Consider the following 21,624-nt stretch of genomic DNA (forward strand, 5'->3'; position numbering starts at 1 on the left):
ATGTTGGCCAGGCTGCTGTCAAACTCCTGACCTGCTGTTTGCCCGCCTAGGCCCACGAAAGTGCTGGGATCACAGGTGTGAGCCCCTGCACCCGGCCTGGTATATTGTCTTTTGTATCAGGCTTCTTTCACTTACCATGATGCTTTTGAAATTTTCTATGTTGTAGTTTTAATTACTGTTTTATTCTCTTGTCTTTTTTTTTTTTTTTGAGTAGTATTGTATTTTATGGATATACCACAGTTTATCCATCCTATCCATTCACTAGTTGATGGACTTTTGAGTTTCTAGTTTTTGGCTGTTATAAATAAAACTGCTGTGAACATTTGAGCACAGGTCTTTCTATGGACATATGTTTTCTTATATTTCGATTAAATACCTGAGTGAGATTGATGGGTTTTATGGTAACTGCCTGTTTACTTTCATGAGAAACTGTCTACTTGTTTTCTGTATTAGAACATTGTACATTTTCATAAGCTGTGTATGAGAGTCCCACTTGATCTGCCTCCTGGACATTTTCAGTCTTTTAAATTTGAGGGATTTAAATGGTTGTGTACAGTAGTCCCGCCTTATCCATGGGGGATATATGTTCTAAGACTGGCTCAGTAGATACCTGAAACCGTGGATGGTACTGAACCATGTATATAATATATACTATGTTTTTTTCCTCTACATACATACCTGTGATAAAGTTTAATTCGCAAACTGGGTACAGAAAGAGATTAACAACAATAACTAATAATAAAACATAACAATTATAGCAATATATTATTGTAAAACTTTTGTGAGTGTTGTCACTCCCTCCTTCTCCTCCCTCATTGTCTCTCTTTCAAAATATCTTACTGTACTGTACTCACCTGTTTTTGGACTGTGGTTGACCATGGGTAACTGAAACCATGAAACCACAGATAAGAGGGGAATCTACTGTAATGGTACCTCATCATAGTTTTAATTTTGCGTTTCATTCATGACTGATCATGATGAGCATTTTTCATGTGTTTATTGGCCATTCTTATATCTTCATTTGTGATGTTCTGTTCAAATCTTCTGTTCATTTAAAAATTTTGGTTGTTTATCTTATTATCTAAGAGTTCATTATATATTTGGAATGTAAGTTCATCTATTAGATCAAGGTAAAATATTCCCTGTTTTAAAGAGTCAAGAAAAGTTACATATTGTTTGACAATAAAATGTTATTTATATTGTATGATAATAAAACTGCCTGAACTAGTGGCTTAAATACTAAAATCTGAAAGGTTACTATAGGGTTTAACTCTTCATTTGAAATTGTGTGTGTGTGTGTGTGTGTGTGTGTGTGTGTTTGTGCGCATGCGTATGTGTGTATGTGTATTTTTTTTTTTAAACAACAAGTACTTAGAAATCTTTGACTACTTTGAGATTATTTATTGGCCACCTACAGAGTATTTTCTATATCTTCAGTCATTATGCTTGGAGTATACTACATTCCTTACTCTTGAAGAACTCTGATGGCTAGACATGCAGATACAGCTTGTTACAATAAGAGTTATAAATGACACTGTAGATTTAGGTACTCATAACTATGGGAACACAGTTGAAAAGAGAAATCACGCTAGGTTGAAGTCCAGGAAAGCTTCACAGATGAGGAACATATTAGTCTGCCATTAAAGAATAATTAAGATTCTGTTGAAAGGAAGAATGATTTGGATAGAAGCAACATGATGTATAGAAAGAGGAACTGTAAAAGAAGTGGAATAGCTGGTATATTTAGATGTACTTTGGAATGTGGGTTTGGGTAGTAGAGGAGGATAAAATCACAAGGGTTTGTTGGAGCCATAGCATGTGGGAAGTCTTGTATAACCTGAAGAAATTTAAATTTTATTCTGAATGCAGAAGATTTTTGACATAGAAGGGCCGTGTTTTATTTGAGAAAGGCCATTATCAGCAATATGAGGATCTGTTTGGGGAACAGGTTAATTTTAAGATCATAATGGGTAATTTTATGTAGAATTTGGATAAAGCCTAGGAAAATAAATAAATCCATTCAGATGTTTCTTGAAGTCAGGTGAAATAATCAGCTACTTTCTCATTTATTCCTTAGAATGGCTACATTTTATTTGAGTGCTATTTTCAAGGGATAGCTATTTTATTTGATTGCTATTTTTCCTTGTCTGCTTTTGAATGGATCTGAATCCTTTTTGTTTATAAATATCAGTGGTTAAGTTTCTGAGTAATAAATGTCATGCTTTGCCTTTCTTGGTTTCAATGTTGTTAGCATTATAAACATTCTCTCTTAATGCTTGCATGTCTTCAATATTGATTCCGTTAACATTTTCTAGCTCAGTCATTTTTGGCTTTAAATATTCAATCTCCTTTAACCAAATGGATTACTACTGAAAACCTAGCATAAACCATAGAAAACTGAAATTGGGAGGCTTATATGTAAGAGACTGTATACTGAGGAAACTAGATGGGGACTTCTTGGAGTATAGTCTGAAACCTGCTATGTAACCTAGAGAGAAAATCTAATTCACTGAGTATTTGAAAATTGAATGCTTCTATAATCAACAAATACTATTTAGGTATAGTTAGATTGTTTTAATAAAATACTAGCTTTTATTTTATGGATTTGTTTGTGATTTTCTGATATTTATACTTTGATTGTTATTTAATCTGCAAAAGCCATATTTGACATTAGCTACTATCACATTTCTTTAACTGATACTTTTGTACCTTTTCTCATTGCCTTGTAGGCAATTGCCTTGCCTCCTATTGCAAAGTGGCCTTATCAGAATGGCTTCACCTTAAACACTTGGTTTCGTATGGATCCATTAAATAACATTAATGTTGACAAGGATAAACCTTATCTTTATTGGTAAGTAAATGTTTAATTTTAGGACTTTTTTCTTTAAGTACTTGAATTCTATAAATGTATAGTCTCAAGGCAACTTAGAATATATATATATGTATATATGCTAAAACTGTGAAGACACTGTAAATCAGTTTTATTTATGTGTGTATATATGCATTTATTTTGCTATTGATTCTAGGTCATCTGCCTCACAATTATCATTCTTTTTCAATTACAGTTTAGAAGTCAAAGGTACAGACTTTCTGTCCCAGTCTCCTTCAATGTATATCAGTTGTGGGAATTTTAGTGAGGATTGCTGGTCCCTGAAAAAAATTCCAAACTTTTACCAGATTTCATTCATTTTTGCCTTTTCACTTACTTTGTTCTATTAGCATAACTGACATATGCTTGAAAATTGTTAATAATAACTACGTAAGAAATTATAAGGTAAGATTATTTGGTGTGGACAACTAGAATGAGTTGATCAACCTAACAATGTGTTGATCTGTAAGGGTTGAAAGCTTGGTAATTTTAGTATGCCAGTAATGATGCACAGTCAGCACACTTATGAATAAGAACATCAAACATTCATTGATTGCCATATTATATGCTAGGCATTGTAAATGTTTATATATATGAACTCATTTAATACTTGCAATACTCTGAAATAAGACTGCCTGTGTTCAAGTTTTGGCTTCACCACCTACTATTCACCCTGTACTTTTGGTGTCTTCAACTATAAGATGAGGATAGTAATAGTGTCTATCCCATAGGATTTAATGAGAGAATCGTATTTAAAGCTCTTTGTTTAATGGCTGGGTCAGAAATGTGAGCAAAGAAATACGTGACCTATTACTATCTTCTAAAGTTCTATTATAAAATATTATATATGGATAAAATGAGAGCAAGTTTTAAATAAGCATCTGAACTTCCAAACATAAATGGGGTTGGACTTCAGAGTGGTCATTTTGGGAGGTCATACATTAATTTCAGTGGTACCTTCATTTTTCAATGATTAAACATTTTTCTACATTGTGATTAAATTTACAGCTAAGGGGAATGCTTCTGTAGAAGAAGAAAACTATATTTCATAGTTACATCTTTTTATTTTTTTAAACTAAAAATGTACTGCTTTACTTGATCAGCTGCATTATTTATCAACCTTGACTCTGACCAAGTTTGTTTTTCTTTTTGTTTTTAATTTGTAAGCTCTTTTCAAAGGATTATAGAGCAGATTGTTATTTAAAATGTGAACTTTGTGTAAACGTGTTCTGTATTTGCTGATTGCAAATGGTCCTTAAAAGTAGATAAAGTCTACTTGGTGGTAGGTTTTTGTTGGCAATTAATTTGTTTTTAAGTATTTCTGAGATATTAGATTGAAATACTAAAAGCTTTCATAGTCTTTTGTTTCCCAGTTTAAATTTCTTATATTTACTTATAACTAAACCTTTTATATTTTTGTTTAGTTTTTATTTGACACATATTAAACTGCTTCTACTGTACAGGGAAATAAGTTTTATTTTCATAAGAATGTTTAATAGCCATTAGGTGTTTAGTTCTTTTTATCAGAGGATATTATACCATTGTCAGTTGTCTTTGCAGTTTTCGTACTAGCAAAGGAGTTGGTTACTCTGCTCATTTTGTTGGCAACTGTTTAATAGTCACATCATTGAAGTCCAAAGGGAAAGGTTTTCAGCATTGTGTGAAATACGATTTTCAGCCACGCAAGGTAGGTAAAAGTAAATATTTTTATAACTCACCTGTTATGACAGAATTCTTAACTCTTTTATAACCTCTGTAGTATTCTCTTTCACTGGTTTTCCTATGCTTTTAATGGTTTTCTCTTATCCTTGTCTGTGTTTCCTTTTTATTTTTATGTTTGATTTTTATCTTCTATAAAATCAGTGTTTTGATCTTCTGTGATGCATTTCTGTTACCGTCTCTCATTATCTCAGTGTGATCTGTTCTATGGCATTCTTTCGATAAATACTTATTATTTACTGAGTATTGGACACCATTGTAGGCACTAGGGATTTATAAATATTTGCCCCTTTTTTAAAAAGCTAAATGTTAAACCCTCAGATTAAGCAATGCACCATTACTTTTTTTGTGTGTGTGTGGGAGATTCACCTAATCCTAGTAGTTCTGAGTCTTGTTTCCTAAGATGGAAGGTTTTGTTAATTTCTGATGCTTTAATAATGCTGGCTTCAAAGAGAAGAATGTTGCTGTGCTATTAGTTTTGGCTCATGAAATGTGTCTTTACTTAATATCCTAAATAATAGCAGAGACAAGGCCAAAACACATTTTAAAAACTGCTCTAAAGAGAAAATGCAGAGAACTGTGCAACTGTATGATTAGAATTATAAGAGATAATTCATTCATAATTAGATGGCATTTTCTAGAGAGATTTTCCTGCCTGTCTACCAGACTCCGTCTTTGTGTCAGAGTAACAAACTATCTGAAAGTCCAGATGAAAGAAAACAAGGACAGAGTGCAAAGGAGTTCCCGTCACACATGTTTAAGGCTTTGTCCCCTTCCAGGTTCAGGGTTCTTTCTTGGGTATATGACAGTGAGATTGTCAACATTTTTTAGGGCACACTGACTTCTCCTGACAGAAATATCACCTTACTCTTTGTGATTAATGGTACAATCATAACAGATATGATGAACCCAGATGCGGTGAGGGGGAGGTCTTTATTTCCTTTTCATATCTTTTTTGTTTGTTTTCTTGTTACTTACGATCTGATGTGTGTCTTGCTATATACAGAGAAATTATTTTGGGTGGTATTTTCAAAAATTTGTTTAAATTTTACATGATTCTAACGAAAAATATTTGCTTTATATTTAATGTCAGTTACTGTCATTTCTATTAAAGAATATGAATTTAACAACAATTCATTAATATATACTTAGAAAATAGTTTAAAAAGCAATGATTCTGAATACATATATTTGTTCATTATAATGTTGTATTCTTTCTTTTTTAATACAAATAGATTATTTTAATACCAGTCACATTGCCTTTGCTCTGGAAATTCTGTTTTATTAGAATTAAGGTGAGACCAAGATAGTTTGCTAAAAGTGCCAAATTATTTTGAATTTCAGTGGAATTGATTAGAAGTACAGTTGTTGGTATCATAATTTTTCATGTTAGGATTGTGTGTTTTTAACAAATATTCTAGGTAACTTTTCTCATCAGACAATTTTAGGAAACAGTGGTTTAAAGAATACACATGCAGACAATTAGAGTGAAGTTATAACCAAATGAAATTGTCATTAACCAATAAAAAGCACTTTAACCCATTTGTTCTCACTTTTTCTATTTTGTGTCTTCTTCACTGTTTACTTGTGGAAAACACATTCTCCTTTGTAAAGCTCTCAATATGCAGTGATTCTAAGGGGTCTAGTTAGGAGCAGGTCCAGAGAATGATGTGGATTTTAAAAAGTCTTCTGTGAAGATTCTCACAAACCTTGAAACATCACAAATATTTGCTTTTACTGTGTTTCATTATAATAAGTTCATTCTCTTATTTATTCCTTTCTTTAGTTTTCCACAGATGCCCTAGCTAAGTTGTTGTTATCCTTCCTAATAAGAGATTTACTGGCCTTTCAAAAAGAAATCTTTACATTAAAACTTTTGCTTTCCGAGCTGCACTACTTAACCAGCTGTTAGAACTTGTGAAAATGGATATAAACCATTAGCATGTTACCTAATGGTGATATGTGCTCTAGACATATTAGCTACTATTGATATCATGCTGTACTTTTTAATCTTCAATTTATTTTCATATCTTTATATATATATATATCTTGTGGATTCTTAATATAGATCTTTTTTTTCCTTATTACTGGTTGTGTCCTTTTATAAATTTCTTTTTGAGTCTCAAACTAAATGCAGACTTCACTGTATATACATAATATCACTATGCACACATAGTTTCCAAGTTTATTTTTATTTTCTTTAGTCAAGGTATATCAGATCAAAAGTTAGGCTTTTTTTTTTTTAACCATTGAAAAACTCACTTGTGTCATCTGTAGAGTACAGTTTGATGTACCAAGGAAAGAGAAAAGTTACTTTTCTTGTGAATAACTACTATGGTCTTTACTGGGATCAGCTCATTAATCAGTGCATTTGTTTATTCATTTAATTTTATCATATATTATTGTTATAACCAAAAGCAAACCTTGATAAACTCCAAATCTGAATAATTTTTCTGTATTAATTATCTTAAGTTAATGGTACCCTTACCCATCTAAGTGAAAATTGGAAGCCATTTTAGACTCCCCTTTTGTATGTTAACACTTCCTATCAGTTCTGTTAGTTAACTCCCATCCTCACTTTAAAATTATTAATGCCTTTGGCTGGGCGCGGTGGCTCAAGCCTGTAATCCCAGCACTTTGGGAGGCCGAGGCGGGCGATCACGAGGTCAGGAGATCGAGACCATCCTGGCTAACCCGATGAAACCCTGTCTCTACTAAAAAATACAAAAAAAAACAAAAAAAACAAAAACTAGCCGGGGCCGGGCGCGTTGGCTCAAGCCTGTAATCCCAGCACTTTGGGAGGCCGAGACGGGCGGATCACGAGGTCAGGAGATGGAGACCATCCTGGCTAACACGGTGAAACCCCGTCTCTACTAAAAAAAAAATACAAAATAGCCAGGCGAGGTGGTGGACACCTGTAGTCCCAGCTACTCGGGAGGCTGAGGCAGGAGAATGGCGGGAACCCGGGAGGCGGAGCTTGCAGTGAGCTGAGATCCGGCCACTGCACTCCAGCCTGGGCGACAGAGCGAGACTCCATCTCAAAAAAAAAAAAAAAAAAAAAAAAATTATTAATGCCTTTGTCTTAGTTCAGCGGCTTATGGTATCTTACCTAAACCTTTGCAGTGTTTCTTCAGTTTTGTCTTTATCCACACTTGCCTACCTATCTCACCTCCACATTGCTGCAGTTATTTTCTTTAACTATGGAGCTGATCGTTTTAACTTTCCTCCTCAGAATTATTTGGTTATACCACATTATGCAAAAAACAAAGGCCAGGTTCCTAAAGGTCTGTTTACAATCTGGTCTTTGCCTGTTTTTGTTTTTGTTTTTGTTTTTTTTCCTGCTAAACCTACACACTGAGGAAAATTTTGTCAAGCATTTGTGCTGTATCATATTAAGATTCTGCCTGGAATTTTTTTTAACCCCTGTCTACTGAACAATTCCTTTTCATCCTTAAAGCTTAGTCTTATGGTTCATTTTATTCGTTCAGTGAATACTTCTATGATAGTCTTTCTTCTCTATTTGTCTTTCCTTCCCAGTTACTTATAGTAATTACTTGTATTACTCCCACATCTGTATTTTAGATACTCTCTATTGTTCTCATAACTGTTTCTCTAGTGAAACTTCCTTCAGTGTGTATATGTTGTCTGTCTTTATATACCCATGATCCAAGGTTGGGACAAGATACTTGGCATAAAGTAGGCTCTCAGTACATTTTTTGAATGAATGAATGATTCTGAAAGGTAAATAATAATCAATTTTAGCATAAATGAACCTCATCATGAGGACATAGATAAAAACAAAATAGCAGTTTAGTTAATGGTATGTCATTTATGGGTGCCAAATACATTGGGAACTTTTCTTCGTAGTTTTCATATATTATCTATTTATAATATTCACAAGGAATCCATAAAGTAGGCATTATTATTCCCCTTTTTCAGAGATGCTAAGTAATTTGCCAAAAGCCATAGAGCTAGTAACTTGGGAATCCAATTCATGTCTTTATGAAGTAAAATTCTTGCTGCCCAGTACATTGAGTTATCTGGAGTAGTAAGAACATTGAGTTATCTGGAGTAGTAAGAATTCAGTAAGTATTGTTTGAATGAGTACTTTGTTTTATAGCAAGTACACCAATAAGTATAATATTACATCTAGTATTTATCTTAAAACTGTCTTTGGGCAGGAAATCTTTGCCTATATGTAGGCATTTATTTGTGTCCCTTCTCTTTAAAAATGCAAAGTTTTTACACATTTTACTCCACAATATAAAGTTTGTATCTTCTATGTTATTTAGGTAGCATTCTGGTTGAATATTTTCAAATTCAGTGAAGGTAATATATGCAAACTTTAATTCTTATACTTGTAAACTTCTGTAAGATTTTTCTTAAATTTATTTGACGCTCTTTTTTATGGTTTCTTCTTGATAATTTTGTATTATTTAGAAACAATTGTTAAATGACTACATTAAAGATTTTCTCTTCTGATTTTAATCAGGGCTAACATATATGTTGGTTTCGAATCAAGTGGAAGACTTAGTTTGCAATAAATTAATAATTACCTGGAATGAAAAAAAACTTAAAAAAAGGATGTGCATTTTAGACAGTTAAATGTCTTGACCTGACCTTGCTTTTATAGAAGGACACTGTTGTTTTGTATTACTGACTTTTTTGAGTTCTCTAACACACTATTTTTTTTCTTTTTCTTTTCTTTTTGTTTTTTTTTTTGTTTTTTGTTTTTGAGACAACATCTTGTCCTGTCGCCCAGGCTGGAGTGCGGTGGTGCAATCTTGGCTCACTGCAATCTCTGCCTCCCAGGTTCAAGTGATTCTTGTGCTTCAACCTCCCGAGTAGCTGGGATTACAGGCACATGCCACCACGCCTGGCTAATTTTTGTATTTTTAGTAGAGACGGCATTTCACCATGTTGGCCAGGCTGGTCTCGAACTTCTGACATCAACTGATCTGCCCACCTTGGCCTCCTAAAGTGCTGGGATTACAGGCATGAGCCACCGTGTCCAGTCTATTTTTATTTTCTAAATTGAAATGAACAAAATTGAATTTTGCTCAAAGTATTTTAGATACCTTGAAATAACTTATATTTTAGTGATTAAGGATTATTATAACTTTTTATTTCTCAAAATATGTATGAAATAATTGAATAGTGCATTTAAATAATCTGTAGAAGAAAGTTTGTATTTTATATTTTGGAGGGAGGGAGAAACCGTTAATTTTCCCCCGTTCAGAAAGCATACTTGTTCAAATGTTTACAAATCATTTGTATTTTTCTATACTTTAGAAAAAAATATTTCTATATGCTCAATTTTAGGCTATTAACTCTCAAGCGACTAAAGGTTGTTTCAGATATCAAACCATCCATATTAAAATAGGTACTTAAAATGCTTTTTGATACCAGTAACTGTAAAATGGGCACTTAATATGAACTCATTCATTTATTCTTAATAAATATTCCCACATTAAGTTATTAATTATATAATTATCACTGGATTTACTAAATCTAAATTGTGAAATTGAAGCTACCTAAATCTTATTATAGATGATAAAATGTTGTTTCTTTGACAGATCTTTCCTGACCACGCAATCCAAAGTAGAATCCTAGTTTATTCTTTTTCAGTTTATACTGTTCTTTTTCTCCTCACTGTAATCACCATGATTTATAATTCTACATTTGTTTAATTGTGTCATATATATTTCTTTTACTAGCTCATAAATTCTAGGAGAACTGGTCAGCCTTGGGTGTCTGCAGTGCCTGGCACAATGTAAATTTTAAATGAATGAACACAAATAAATTATATTTCCACAATTTCACATCTTGGTATAGTGGAAGGAATATCACTCTGGAGGTCAAGGGGTTGTAGTTCTTGTCTTCTCCAAGAATATTCTTTATGTGCTACTTCTACCATCTGTGAAATGAGAGATTGGAGGGGGAGCTTGAGGAAGTGGTATTAGATGATCATTAATAGTCCTGTCAGCATATTCTTGTAGGGTTTTATGAATGTTATAACTGCATTTTAGACCATAATAACCAAACATTACATATTGATATATTTGCTTTTTTTTTTATTTAAGTGGTACATGATCAGCATTGTCCACATTTACAATCGATGGAGGAACAGTGAAATTCGGTGTTATGTTAATGGACAACTGGTATCTTACGGTGATATGGCTTGGCATGTTAACACAAATGATGTAAGTCTTTATTTTTCTGTCTGTGTTTTCATTTGAGAGAATGATCTATCATTACAATATGAATTGAATTATAAAATAGTTTGGTAGCAACTTAAAACTTAGAAAATTTATTCTTTTTATTAAAATGAATCTTCCATTGTTAAATTTAGTATAAGAAAATTGCTAAAAGACATGATTAATGATAAAAAACAAACATTTGGCCAAAGTTTTAAGTTTTTTAGACAAAAAACCTTGAATCTTATTTTCCAGCATCAAGCACTAAAAAATATGGTTTACCCCTTATTTAGATATAAGAAGACCCTAAACAAAAGTATAACATATAGTCACTATTATTCATTACATAGTGATAAATGCTATGGGGAAAATAAATTGGGCATACAGAAAGTGTAGGTGTAGGGAAGGGAGAAGCCAGATATTGCAGAGATGATTTTAGCAGAAAGAGTTGAGCAAGCAAGGTGTGTGGGGAACTTGTTCTATTCAGTGGGAACAGTGAGTGCAAAGGCTTTGAGGCAGAATAGGAAAGTTCAAGGAAAAGTCAATTTGTCTGAAGCAGAGGGAGGAGGAGGCATGAGGTTAGGCAGAAATCATTTTGGCCTTCATAAGCAAACAAGGCCTGGGCTTTCGCATCTTACTCAGCTTAAAAATCCTTGGAAAGTTTTCAGCAGAGAAGTGATGTGTGCTTCTATTTTAGAACCATCAGTCTGCCTGCAGTATTGAGAATATTTTGAAGGGAAATTACTGAAGCAGGAAGATCACTTAAATCGCTTATTGCAATAAAACAAAGAGACTATATTAGTTTCTACCAGTATGTTAGCAGTGGAAGAAGTGACACAGTAGGATTCTAGGTAGAGGATAACTAGAATTAAAACCTCAAGGGTCCTTATGATTTCTCTACTTTGGACTTTCTGTTGTCTACATTCTGGCCTGTCAGAGCCAAAGTGAAAGGTTTGTTTTAATGCTGAAAGTACCTCCAAGCTCAGTAATATACAACCCTTCAAGCATACCTGGTTTTATAAGAACTTACCTCTTAAACACAATTCATTTCTCAGTTTTGTTTGCATCTCTCTAGGCTTTCATCTCCCAAAGGGCAGGGATTTGCTTATCCTGTTTTGTATTCTTTTAGCTAGCATGTGCATATGGTCCATAGTTTGTCCTGTAGATAGGGACTTGGCAGACTACACCCTATGAGCCAAATCAGACCTTCCCCCTGTTTCTGGTTTTGTATAAGCTGGGGGCTAAGAATCTTGGCTTTTAATTTTTTAAGTTTTTTTTTTTTTTTTAAGAGACACAAACCAAATCAAAGCAGAATGGGACAGAAACCAGGTGTGGCAGGCAAGGTTTAAAATATTTTCTGTCTGTCCCTTTATAGAAAAAGTTGCTTTTCTCTGCCATAGAAACTCATGGTTGAGCCACAACCAATAAATATTTAATAGAATGTTGTTTTCAGAATTAGAATACACAGATGAAATTCTCCTTTTTATCTTCTCTGCAGAGGAGATCTTCTCTCCAGAGTCATTTTATTATAGAGTGGAAGAAACCCCAGTGGTCTTCTTGACTCGTTAAATGATAAGACAGTATCTTGGAAAGAAAAGGCTTACTTTATTGGTTATTTGTAATAGTGCCCTAAGAAGTGGAGAATTCTAGATAATAACACATATATACATACTTCAGGCAGTTAAAATTCCTATACTTCTAATTAAAGATTGGGTATTTAATGACAACAATTTTTTTTTGCCTTTGTACCCCATTCACAATTTTTTTACTTTATTGAAGTACCAAAAGTACTTCTTACATATATAATTCTTGCTTATTCGTACTAAGGTGTGAAATAGCCTGTGGGGATAGGGGAAGGGAACTGAGCCATGACTGCTTTCCCTGGTTTCGGTGGGTGGGGTGTAAGAAGTAGAGGCTGGAAGGATCTTGTTAAGCTTTTGGCTTCTTCAGTGCTGAATTCCTCATGTGGAGAGCACTGTATCATTGGCTTTAAGAAGCAGATCTTAGTCTTATTGTTTATTTGATTCTGTGTAATTCCTACTCATATATGAGAATGGCTTTGTGTCTTTTACTTAATATGGAGGAATAGAGGAATAGATTCGTAATTTCAAAAATAAAGTAGAATAAAAAAATTATACCCTATGTGTTCATGATTAAATGTTGGAATAGTCATTCCCTTGATTCAGATCAATGTCTCTATATATGGATCATTATACATCATTACAGTTGTATATTAGTTTAACTTTTTAAAATAAATAATTATAATCTCTTTTGCCTTTAACTGTAATATTTGAAAAGTGGTAAGTCTGAAGATTGAGTAGGTGGCTACTGTTTGTTTGCTTAAACATAAGTGTGCATGTAACTGATCATTTTTCCCAAAAAACTTGACTGGCATTTATTATTTAAATAATAAAGTCTTAATTGATGCTTTCTGCTATTATTTTTGTTATATTTTAAAATATTCTTGATAATGGAGGCCAATTTAAGGATTGAAACCTTTTTGTCATTAAAAATAATGCATTTGATTTTTTTTATGACTTTTAAAAATAGAGCTATGACAAGTGCTTTCTTGGATCATCAGAAACTGCTGATGCAAATAGGGTATTCTGTGGTCAACTTGGAGCCGTGTATGTGTTCAGTGAAGCACTCAACCCAGCACAGATATTTGCAATTCATCAGTTAGGACCTGGATATAAGGTAGTAATAACTGTAATTTTATAAATTCTATGGAGAGTTTTAGATGTAAAATGTGGTGTAATGTAATTTTTAGTGAAAATCTTTCTCTAATATGGTTTAAGAGTCATTTCTATTTTTTTTAGGATGTAGTCAGTTTTTATTATATGTTTCTTTTTGGTTCAAAGATGCTTTTTTTCTCATCTGTTTTCTCTTTATAAACTTTTTTATTCTTCAGAATATTTTCTAATACTGGTGGCATGCCTTTTGTTAACAATTCTGAAATAATCTTATAAAACTATTTTGCTTAATGTATTTAAAATACAAAAATTTGAAATATACATATTACAGAGTGAACATAATAAAGAACTTGTTAATATTACTGGTAACTTGGAAACAAGAGTTAAAGATTTAGAAGGAAAGTAAGATAATATACTTCATGGACCTGAAATTATTCAATTTTAGCTTATATTTTTGCTTTAATTGCACTAAGTGAGGAAGTAGGTACAGTAGTGAGTATACTAATTTAGCAAAACTAATGTAATTTATCATATTTTTTTGTTTTTTAAACGTTCAAAACAAAGACTCTCGGTAAGATAGAGCATGCACATATATGAGTTAGTTTTAAATGTGAAGTATACCTGGCTAGGGGAGTGTATAGGGGTTCTATTTAAATCACATTAGGAATTGTGAAGTCTCAAACTACTTGGAGCTGAAAGAGAATTACACATTATCGTCAAAGTGTTTATAATTCTGAAGGAGTACTTGTCTTGTATGGAAGTGTGGTTTTTTATTGAACTCAATTTAAATAATTAATGTGAACATTGTGTTATGGAAAGGAGTAGTAAATATTAAAAATATTCCTTCTTTGGCCTTTGTATTTTTGCATTGGTATTTCTCTTTTTATGTCATTTATATATAGATAGAGAGAGCGTGAGACACAGAGAGAGAGGAAAGTTTGAATTTAGCCATATTAAAATACCTTTTGTTCTCAATGACTTTAATAACCATAATAATATTGAAGAATAATAATGCTATTATTTTTATGTCAAGGTAACAATACTTGCTATCATATATTCTCCATATCATTTTTGTTTTTGTCTTACTAGCTCTAGAAATGCATTTGTGCTTGTACAGCTGCTTTTTCTTTCATGGGTCGTTTTGTTGGGTTTGCATCCTGGTTCTGCCATTGTTGATCTTGCATAGGAATATTTTTGTAATTCACATTTTTTATTAATATGCAGCCTGCTTTTCTTTCCTACTTATTTGAGTTGTTTCATAAAATACTTGCAGTGTCTTTTTAAGCTCTAATAGAATGATATTGAATAGAGTGACAAGCAAACAAATGAAATATAAAAAGGTAGAATATCAAGAAAATACAAATCCAATACGATTGCTAATGCAAAATTTCAGAATTGATGGGAGCTTCCTTGCAACATCAAGGAAAAGGGCTGAATATAAGCAATTTTGTAATTCTTCTATTCACAAAGAAGCAAATTTTGTCCTAAACAGCTTCGCAAATTTTGTAATTTGTAGTATTCTTTTCACAAGTCTTTCTTGTTGTTCTTTTTAACAACAGTGATAATGAGCAGTAACCCTGTCATCATGTGTGCACAGCTCACGTGACATAGTGTATCCTTGTTTTCCTAACACACAGTAGAGTGCCTAAAGTCAGAACTTTTAAGAGAGAAACCTGTAAATTTGGGCGTTACATCAGAGAGTATTTTATTAAGTTTTGAACGTTCTCAGCTCACCGCACCCATTGTTGTTAGTGGGGGTTGATGATAAATCCACGGATACATGCATTTTCTCAATTTGTAAATATTATAAGTACAATTGCTACCGTGACAGGCATCAGCAAAAATTTTTCATATTAAAAAACTTTTTTTTGTAGGAATTCAGAAAATATAGGGAAGGAAGAATGCATATGATCAGATTGTGTTTTGATAGAAGAAAAGCTGAGTAGTTCACACATTATACTCACAATTATCTTGGTAAAGTCACTTCCTGTGAGTGAAGGGGTAGAGGGCTACAGTGGAATTTTTAAGGTGTAGGGAATATAATAACTAGTGGACATTTGGATAAATCCCAAACGGAGTTTAAATTACTTAGTGTTGTATAATAACATAGTATTTATATGTTTTGCCTTGAGTTATATGGAACTTTCTTTCATTGTAATGGTCAGACAATATTTATGATTCTGAGTTTAGTGTAGATAGCATGTCAACATATGGGCTTCGAAATTAATAAAATAAGTTAATTCTACCTTCAAATAATGTCGTCGAACTATATATTCAATGGAGCCTGTTACAAATGATTTTGACTTGTTGGTCACTGGAGTGCCAGGTAATTTTTGTTCTGTCGAACATTTGGTTTTGAGCATTGCAGCTTATCAGTAAAAATTCTGTACTTGGTTATTTTCTGGCAGTAGTAAGTTAGGGTATCACTTATTAACTAAATAAACCATTCAGTTTGGAAAGTAAAATACAGAAATTCAGAAAATATTTAAAATACAGAAAATCTCACTGTAGATTTGTCTAGTATGGTAAAATTTACTACCAGGTAAGTTTACTGTGGATCTCTATTTGGAGTTATTTAATGTCTTCGAGATTATAAAATCTTGTGTATCAGATGGCCCTTTGACATAAGCTTGCAAATCAGATTTAAACAAAAGTTTTATATTTTATAATTATTACTAGATATTTTATCAGTGTTACGTTAACCCTTGTGGCAAGCAGTTAGTCTTCATTGCCAGATATTTGAAAATTTAGCTTTGAGTTCTCTCCTTCATTTATGAATATCGTAACATAATGGTATTTATAATTTGCTATATCATAATAAAGTTCTAACTGATAAGAGAAAAAGTGTAACACAACCTCCAAAATTAAAATTCACTTCAGAGGATTTCCAATACTTGTATGGAGGGGTGAGCTCCTAACAAACTGATATTCTCACAAATAACCATTTGCAAACTCTGCACATAATGTAGATAACATCTATTTGAGGGTTATGGAGATTGAATAAAAGCAGGCAGGCTTTGGTGGGTAGTCAATATATGGAACAGTCAGTCTACATGGCTTGATAACTCCATTTTTTGCTTTTATAGGAAACTTTCTGGCCAGAAAATTTCTCTACAATATTGTACAGAGCAATAGTCACAAAATTTAGCATATAATCCAAAAGTACTTATTCTAAAAATAGTCAGGAAAATGTGACTTATTCTCAAGGGAAGAGAAAATCATCATATACCAACTCCAAGATAACCCACATGTTGGAAATACCACATGAAGTCTATTGTAACTAGTGAGGTAGAGAAAAATTTACTTACAATGAATTAAAAGATAGGAAGTGTCAACCATGAAATAAAACAAAATCAGATGGCAGTTCTAGAACTGAAAAATATATCAAAATTAAAAAACTGTATGGGCTTATTAGCAGAGTTAATATGATAGAGAAGTAAATGAACTTGAGTATAGATTGATATAAACTTGGAAGAGAGTTATGAAAGATTGGGGTAAGAAAATAGAACCCTGGAGATGTATGGGGCAATTTTGAAAGGTCTAATAGACACAGTGTAAGTGAAAGAGCCAGAAAAAATATTTGAATAAATGATGATCAAAAACTTCTCAGATTTGGTAAAAGGCTTATATTTATAGATTGAAGAAACTCTGAAAATTCCAACCAAAATAAATGCAAAGAGAACCAAAGTAGGCACATTACGGTCAAAGTGTGGAAAACCAAAGATAAAGAGAAAATCTTGTAAGCAGGCAGAGGAAAACTAGACATTGATAAGGGAACAATAATTTGAATATCTGTACGCATCTCATCAGAAAGCAGGAAAGCCATAGAGGTGGAACAAAATCCTTAAAGTTATGAATGGAAGAAAAAAATCAATCAACATAGAATTTTTTTATCCAGTGAAAATATTCTTTAAGGCTTTTGAAAGAAAATTAAAGAAATTTGTTGTTATTTGACTGTCATTACTGACTGAGGAAGAAAACCTGGATGATTAGGAGTATATACATGTAATACATATGACAACTAATGGAAAGATTTGGGGAGAGGCTATAAATGCATCTATATAGTTGAAAAGTTACTGTATGTTACAACGTGTCTTGATAGAATGATGTTGACTACAATTCAATGGCTAAAGCAAAATTAACAAAGTGAAAATTGCATGTCTTTTCTTGAATGATAGGTAAATGTGTATCCAGTATTTCATTTACCTATAGCATATGCTCTAGACCCCTCTTTCAAATTAAAGGTAACAAAAGCTCAGTTGAAAGGAAAAACAAAATAAATCAATGCTAGCTACTACAGGTGAGGTAAATGAAATACAAATAATGAGCCTTCACTAATTCATCTGTTCATTCTTTTATTAAACATGTGGACACTGTTCTAGATGTTAGGGATATAACAATTAAACAAAACCAACAAAAACCCCTGCCTGTATTTTGGAGAAGTAGGGTGTGCAGTATCATGGGAGAAGACAGGTAACAAAACAAAAGAAAAATAAATAGTGTCTATGTGATGATGAGAGCTATGAGACACACAAAGCAGGTAAAAAAGATGGAAGTTGATGCTAGCTAAGTGGATATCTGGGGAAAAGCTTTAAGGTTAAATGCCAGAGCAAGAAGGAAGGCCATTAGCAGAAGCTTACTTCACAGATTAAAGAACACTGTGACTGTGTTCCTGTGACTGTCACAGAAGGAGCAAGGGGGAGCGTCAAAGATTAATTCAGAAAACAACTATATGCTTTCAGAGGATTGTTATGACTTCATTTTTGCTCTTGAGTGAGAGGGACAGCCATTGAAAAGTTTTGAGTGTCCTGGCCTAATACCAATTTGAAAAGGATCACTCTGGTTACTATGGTAAATAGGGAGAAAAGGTGGAAGTAGGGAGACTAGTTAGGGGACTGTTGGAGTTATTTAGTGAAAGAGCTCTGGAAAGTATTGAGACTTGATTAGATTTTTGATAAAGCATATCTAAAATATCTAAGACTCTGAAAGGTCAGCTTTTGGACATACTTTGGAGGTAGTGCCAGTAGGATTTTCTGTCACTGTGAACATAGGTTAAGGGAGCAAGAGAGGATTGAGAGGAGCAAGAAACCCCATGAATTTTAGCCCGAACAACTGACCTGATGGATTTGTCCTCATGAGATGGGGAGGACTATGAAGAAATAAGTTTTGGCAGAGAAGATCAAATATTTGGTTATGGACATAGGTTATGGACATAGTTGTTTGAGATGACCGATAGATATCTAAATGGAAAAATGAAGTACGTCTGGAGTTCAGAGGCGACATCTAGGTTGGAGATAGAAATTTGGCATTGGCAGGATATGGACAGGATTTAAAGGTAAAGAACTGGGTGTGGGTACCAATGAAGTGAGTTCAGAGAAAAAGATAACTGAGAAATGAGTCCTTTGGAAAGCCAGTGTTTGTAAGTTGAGGAGATGCAGACGTACCAGCAAAGGAGAATGAGAAAAGCAAGGGAATAATGAGAAAAAGCAGGAGAGTGTGGTGTTTTAACTTGACCTGTTTGAAGTTAAATCTCCTTTCTTCTTCAGTGAGGATACTGATTGTCAAATAGACACAGGATAATAGAGTAGAAAATCCCATAATTATACATAAAGAACAGTCTCAGAATAACAATACCAATAATGTCCAATTGTTATAATGACTGAAAATGCAGTTAATTTGTTTTTGCATATGTTTCTTCATTCTCCCTCTTGCCATTTTTAAAATAGTTGAGGTATGTTACAAGGTGAATTATGTTCCCCTAAAATTCACTAAAATTCTAACCCTCAGTAGTCTGTAAGGTGACTGTTTTTGAAGACAGGATCTTTAAAGAGGTAATTGAGATTAAGTGAGGTCATTTAGTTATTGGGTCCTAATCCGATATGACTAGTATCCTCGTAAAGAGGAGGAAATTAGGACACAGACACATGCAAAAGGAAGACCATGTGAAGACACAGGGAAGAAAAGGTGGTTAGGCTATCTTCAAACCAAGGCGAGAGTCTTCAGAAGAAAACCCTGCTGACACCCATATACATCCTCCAGAACTATGGGAAATTAAACTTCTTTTATTTAAGCCATCTAGACTCTGGTACTTTGTCATAGCAGACTCAGCAAGTTAATACAAGGTCTTATCTGCATTGTGAGCACACGCAGTTTTTACGTACCATTCTGTCTTAACTCTTACATAATCCTAGTTCTGTAAGTTCCTGTGTGTTTAAGGCTTATATTATTTCCTTATATTGATGTGTTTTGGCTGTGTTTTAGCTGTTTCTATAGTAGATTCCTCAGGAAGAGCTCGTAGAAATAGTATTTCTTGAGGAATGCATTCCCTGACTTTTCTTTCTTTGGATGTCTTAAATATGCTACTAATTTTTCTCTGGCATGGGGTATTGGTATTGAAAGTCTGTTGACAATGTAGTATCTTCTCCATTACAAGGCATTTAGTCTTGTTAGATGTTCGAAGGATTTTTTTTTCTTTTTCCTTAAATCTAGTAATTTTGGTAGATATATCTTGGGGTTGGTCATTGTGAGTTAACTTCCCAGGTATGTGGTGTGCACTTTCATATGTAGTTTGCATCTTTTCATATTTTAAGAAATTATTATTGTACTATACGTTTAGAATTTCTTCTATTTCCTTGCTTTGGTTTTCTTCTCCAGAGACTTGACTGTGCATGTTTATTTACTTTGCTTATCTTTAACATTTCTCTTAAATCACTTCTGTTATTTCACTTTCTCTTAAATCTTTATCTCCTTCTTTATTTCTCTCTCATTTTAAAATTTAAAAGTAAAATAAAAATTACAGAAAAGCTACAAGGACCATGCCAGTCAGTTTTTTTCCTGAACCATGAGAGTGACTACTGACATGATGCTCCATCATTCCTGAATGTTATGTTCCTACAAGTGAGAACATTCTTTCACGTAATATTGTGTAACATGAAATCAAGAGGTTAACATCGATTTGTTACTAACATTTAATTCTCAGACCCCATTAAATTTTTGCTAACTGTTGTATAATGTCTTTTATAGTAAAAAGATCCAGTTTACTTCATTTACATTATAATACATCAAACAGCTTCTCAGTCTTTCCTTCATTTTCCATATGGATGCTCTCTTTACCTGAGGCAGGTGTTGGCTTCTTTTCTGGCTGCCTTCCATCATGGATGCACTCTTAACCCTCCCTCAGTTCTAGCACAATATACTGAGCTAGGCTGTTGACCTGATGCCTTCCCCATCCTTCTGGAGCCCCAGGTTTCTTTACCTCCTGCTGGACAACCCTCTTATTCAGATGCTACCCTCTCTAGAACTCTTGACACCCCATCCTAGCTTACTCCTTTAGGCAATGGCTCCCTGCCCTGCTGGTGTTGTGCCTTCCCTTGCCTGGTTGCTTCCCTTTGTGCATATTCTCTCATCTTTCTCAGGCTACAACAACCTGAGCCAGGCACCGCCCCCTGCCCCCCGCCCCATGAGGATGCCCTCCTCTGCCTGCCCAGGCTCTGACCTGCCAAGCCACACACCAGATGAATGATTTTCAACCCCCACTGTAGATTCAGCTGCCTCCCAAGGTTTGCCATCTCCTCTCAGGCAGATGCTTTCTCATCCTTTTCAGACTCTGACTCCCTACACTGAGAAGTCCTTAGTGTACTTAACCTTCCTTACCTTGCACATACTCAGAAACTTTATGTCAAGGCACAACCCACTTACCTCTTCCTTGTTGTTTCAGGTAGAAGCCCTATCACTGTTTTAGAATTTTGACATCATGAACTGAGCAGCTCTCCTACCTACCCTTCCTGCCCTTCTTATGCTCTGACATCCTGCAACAAATTGCACTATGTTGCTGGCTGTAGGTTTTTCATAGATGCTTTTTTTAGTAGATAGAAGTTCCATTCTACTCCTACTTTGTTCAATGCTTTCTATCATAAAAAGTGTTAGATTCTGTCATATATGCTTTGTGTGTCTGTTGAGATAATAGTATGTTAATCAGTCTAGCTATAGGCTTGTTAATAGTGTTGATCTTTTCAAAGAACTGGCTTTTGGTTTCATTTTGTTTTCACAGTTTTCTTATTCTCTATTTCATTAAGTTCTTCTATAATTATTTTTATTTTTTTCTTTCTGCTTGTTTTATGTTTAGTTTGCTTTTTTGCTTCCAGGGA

At 33.6% G+C, this 21,624-nt stretch overlaps 1 protein-coding gene across 5 annotated transcripts in view; it reads left to right on the forward strand.

Moving 5' to 3' along the window:
• Window positions 1-21,624, forward strand: part of NBEA (neurobeachin) — a 726,287-nt gene that overhangs the window by 105,180 nt on the left and 599,483 nt on the right. For all 5 annotated transcript variants that reach the window (XM_050766029.1, XM_050766031.1, XM_050766030.1 and 2 more), the window contains exons 5-8: window positions 2,730-2,851; window positions 4,430-4,556; window positions 10,671-10,790; window positions 13,335-13,481. In XM_050766029.1, coding sequence (XP_050621986.1) covers window positions 2,730-2,851; window positions 4,430-4,556; window positions 10,671-10,790; window positions 13,335-13,481 — 516 coding nt within the window. The remainder of the gene's footprint in view (window positions 1-2,729; window positions 2,852-4,429; window positions 4,557-10,670; window positions 10,791-13,334; window positions 13,482-21,624) is intronic.

Source organism: Macaca thibetana, chromosome 17, assembly GCF_024542745.1.
Source record: "Macaca thibetana thibetana isolate TM-01 chromosome 17, ASM2454274v1, whole genome shotgun sequence".
In the NCBI taxonomy this organism is placed as follows: Eukaryota; Metazoa; Chordata; class Mammalia; order Primates; family Cercopithecidae; genus Macaca; species Macaca thibetana.